This window comes from Lactuca saligna, chromosome 6, assembly GCF_052625555.1.
Source record: "Lactuca saligna cultivar CGN05327 chromosome 6, ASM5262555v1, whole genome shotgun sequence".
Lineage (NCBI taxonomy): Eukaryota > Viridiplantae > Streptophyta > Magnoliopsida > Asterales > Asteraceae > Lactuca > Lactuca saligna.
This window is the reverse complement of record NC_136422.1, coordinates 28,605,106-28,609,513: the sequence shown is the minus strand read 5'-3', so window position 1 is coordinate 28,609,513 and position 4,408 is coordinate 28,605,106. Positions and strand designations below refer to the sequence as shown.

General features: G+C 33.5%; 1 protein-coding gene across 1 annotated transcript; it reads left to right on the top strand.

Annotated features, from left to right (window-relative positions):
* Positions 1–2,360: 2,360 nt before the first annotated feature.
* LOC145002399 (uncharacterized) lies at positions 2,361–3,364 on the top strand. Its single transcript, XM_078961682.1, has 2 exons — positions 2,361–2,445; positions 2,598–3,364. The coding sequence occupies exons 1-2, from the start codon at positions 2,361–2,363 to the stop codon at positions 3,362–3,364; spliced, it is 852 nt and encodes a 283-aa protein (XP_078817808.1).
* Positions 3,365–4,408: the final 1,044 nt, after the last annotated feature.

Below are 4,408 nucleotides of genomic sequence, written 5' to 3'. Positions count from 1 at the left end.
CTTTATTATTCCCTTATGTCGAAGATGGATTTCGATTGGATATATTACATCGTGGTGTTGAAGAACCAAACTCCAAAGGACGAATAACACTGACAATGCGAGAGTTTTTTGCTTATCGTATACAATAGAGAACTAATGAAATATCTTTGATATCATGTTCCTGAAAACTCTTCCAACAATTTTTGGTTGATTCGTATATAATAGTTGAAAATGACCGGCTAAATTATATTCGGTTTAACCAACCAACATTACGTGTCGCTCCTTATGGAGGCTTGGCCGAGACTGCTCAAGAAGGAACTGAAGATGCTTTTACGATGGGAAACTGTATTATTATTCCATCTTCTTTTACAGGTAGCAGCCGTTACATGCAGTAGAATTACTTCAATGCAATGACTTTGGTTAAGTGGTTTGGTTATCATGATCTTTTTTTAACCGTTACATGTAATCTTAAATGGCCAGAGGTAATTAGATTCGTTGAATATGAAAATCTTAAACCCGAAGATAGGCCTGATATTTTGACAAGAATATTCAAAATAAAACTTGATTCACTAATCACTAGACTCAGGGAAGAAATTTTTTTGGGTGAAGGCGATGGAGGTATAAATCTAAAATCACATTATTCATTTTATTTTATTTTGATTTTATAATATCAGTCGTTAACCATGGTACATATTTGCATCATACAGTTATATATACGATCGAGTTTTAAAAAAGGGGTCTTCCACATTGTCATATATGCCTATTTTTAGAAAAAAAAGTCTAAACTTCCAAATCCCGAAGACATAGATCGCGTTATATGTGTTGAATTGCCATACAAGGAACTTGAACTAGATCTGTATCAAATTGTTTCTAACAACATGATAAATGGACCTTGCGGCAATGATTTTCCACTTATGCCATGTATGAAAAATGGAAAATGTTCTAAAGGATTTCCAAAAGACTTTACAAATGACACATATATTGATGATGATGGTTATCCAGTTTACCGAAGACACGACAACGAAAACAATGTCTTGAAAAACGGAGTTTCTTTGGACAATAGGTATAAAAATTAAAATTTTATTTATATAAACATTTATTTCTTTATAAGTGTTATCTTTTATAAGAAGATATGTTAAATGATCTTAATTTTATTTATAATGTTTTGTTTCTTTTTTTTAGATATGTTGTTCCATATAATAAGACACTTTTGAAGCAATACCAAACCCATATGAATCTTGAGTGGTGTAATCAGCTTGGATCGATAAGGTTCTTTTTTAAGTATATTAACAAAGGTCCAGACAGGATCACCGCATCTTTTATGACGCCAAAAATAACAAAAAACAACATAAAGAAAATAACGATCGTGATGAAATTGTTGAGTATTACAATTGTCGTTATATTTCTGCTTGTGAGGCATGTTGGAGACTTTTTAGGTATGAGATTCATTATAGAACACCACCTGTTGAAAGGTTGTCGTTTCACCTACAAGACAAACAACGTGTTGTGTTTAAACCATCCCAACGTGTTACTAATGTTGTTTCTAAACCAACTATTGCTACTTCTCAACTTTTGGCCTGGATGGAATGTAATAGCTACGACGAAAAGGCAAGGGGTTATCCTATGTTGAATTCCCAACTCAATATGTTTGGCATAAATCAGATAAAGTATGGACAAGAAGAAAAACAAAGACAAAGTCACTTGGCAGAATTAATCATGTGTCTCCCAAGTCTGGTGATGTTTATTACTTGTACATTTTTCTCAACAAAGTAAAGAGTCCTACTTGATATGAAGATATTAAAACGGTTAACGGGACCGTTTATGACTTTTACAAAGATGCTTACTACGCTCTTGGTCTATTAGACGATGATAGAGAGTACATACTATACAAGAAACACATCATTGGGCCACCGCTTCTTTCTGCAGGTCTCTGTTCGTTATGTTGATTACATCAGATAGTCTATCCCGGCTTCATCATGTTTTTAAAGAGACATATAATTTTCTTTCTGATGATGTCGTTCACATTCGTGAACAAGAAATAGGCGTGAAAGGTACATTCACACACAAAAAAAAAACGTTCCCACTTTAATTGATATTATAAATAAATTATTTCATTACTTTTTAATGTTTTCAGGCTTGAAGCTAAAACTGGAAGCAATTTACCACCTAACCTTGTCGTACATTGAGAAATCTTTATTGAGCTGTGGACTAAGTCTTAAGCAAATACCCAATATGCCATTACCTGATCACAAATATAATCAAGATTCTTGCAATATGTTAATTCAAGATGAGCTTAATTATGATCCACCAGTCTTGAATATGAACATCAACAACTGAATTCAAAATTAAATGTCAAGCAAAAAAATGTTTAAGATATAATTATGAATGCAGTTAACAACAAAAAGGTGGTGTCTTTTTCCTCTATGGTTATGGAGGAACATGAAAAACATTTGTTTGGAAGACATTGTTTGCTGTTATTAGATCTAAATGTGAAGTAGTTATTAATGTTGCTTCAAGCGGAATTGCAACACTCTTGCTTTCTGGTGGTAGGACAGCGCATTCAAGATTTCATATACCAATTAAATTGAATGAGAATTCATTTTGTTCTATTATGCCAGGTAACGATGTAGTTGCCTTGTTGAACAAATCAAGCCTTATAATTTGGGACGAAGCCCCAATGATGCATCGTCATTGTTTCGAAGCAATTGATAGGACACTTACAAATATTATCCTTCCTAAGAACAATGATAAACCATTTGGAGGCAAGACCATTGTATTTGGAGGTGACTTTCGACAAATTCTTCCAGCAATACAAAGAGTAAATCTTTTAGATATTATACATGCATCATTGCATTCATCAAGATTATGGAGTAAATGCGCAGTTTTACGTTTAACTGTAAACATGAGGCTTCAGTTCGATTATCCAAACAATGATTTCAAAGAAACAAAATCATTTGCTGATTTGATTCTTAAAATTGGTGAAGGTACTATCAGTGGTCCTAATGATGGTGAAGTTGAAGTTGAATTTACAGAAGATGTGATCATTCCTTCTACGGGTGACCATATTCATTCAATTGTATCCTGCATTTATTCATCTTTTCATAACCATGTTGATGATCCATCGTATTTTCAAGATAAATCTATTTTGGTCCCTACTAATGAAGAAGTTGATGCTATCAACGACTACATGTTAGAATTGATGAAAAATGAAGGGAAAGCATATTGGAGTTCAGATTCCTTATGTGAGATCGAGACAGAAGATTATTTTGAGGAATCAGTATACTCTCCAGATGTGTTGAACGCTTTTAAGGCCTCCGGAATTCCTAACCATAAACTCATACTAAAAAAAGGTGTTCCGGTCATGTTGCTTCGTAATATTGACTAAACCAGAGAACTATGCAATGGTACTAGATTACAAATCGTAAGGCTTGGAAGGCACGTCATTGAAGCCCGAATCATATCTGGTAGATTTTTCAATGAGAATACTTATATACCTCACATGAATTTGACCCCATCCGATAAAAAAATTCCATTCCGTTTTCAACGTAGGCAATTCCCAATAGCAGTATGTTTCGCTATGACCATTAACAAAAGTCAAGGACAGTTATTATCAAATGTTGAATTATAATTGCGTATACCTATCTTCATCCATGGTCAATTATATGTAGTTATTTCTTGTGTAACAAGCAAAAAAGGTCAGAAGGTACTCATATGTGACGAGGAAGGTCGTTCAAATAATAAAACGAAAAACGTTGTCTACAAAGAGGTCCGACAACGTTTATAGTTATTTATTGATTTTAGCGTTTCTTCTGCACCTTTCAATAATAACAATAGCCATAAAATTTCTTTTATAAGTATTATGCAATATATATAAATGTTTTGGTAATTTTTTCAATACGTTTCCCCACGTTTAACGCGGGTTATAATCTAGTTCACAAGTATATTACAACATTCTTCTTCTTAATTTCAAATTGTATTATGGATCCTAGCCTTAAATATTAATTTGGTTTAAAATGTTAAGGATTTATATCAACTAACTAAAACTATCTATCTTTTTATAGATGTCTAGAAAATGTGATGCTCCTTTCACTCAAACGTCCACTCAAAACTCAAACTTCACTATCTTGTCGATTCTATCGAAGGAAAAGCTCGTTGGTCCAAACTAAATGGACTGGATGCGCAAACTAAAGATGAATCTTCTTTATAAGAACAAAGAGAATGTTCTCGAACACGTTGTTCATGAGATTGATGAGTCAACTGGAACTCCTGAACAACTTGTTGCTCATAACAAACATGTTGACGACGCCACTAAGGTCTCTTGCATCATGATTGCAACTATGGCACTTGAGCTATAGAAGTTATATGAGGACTAATGGTTATATGAAATGAGTGTGGATCTTGATGAAAAGTTTCACAAGAAGGCAAGACA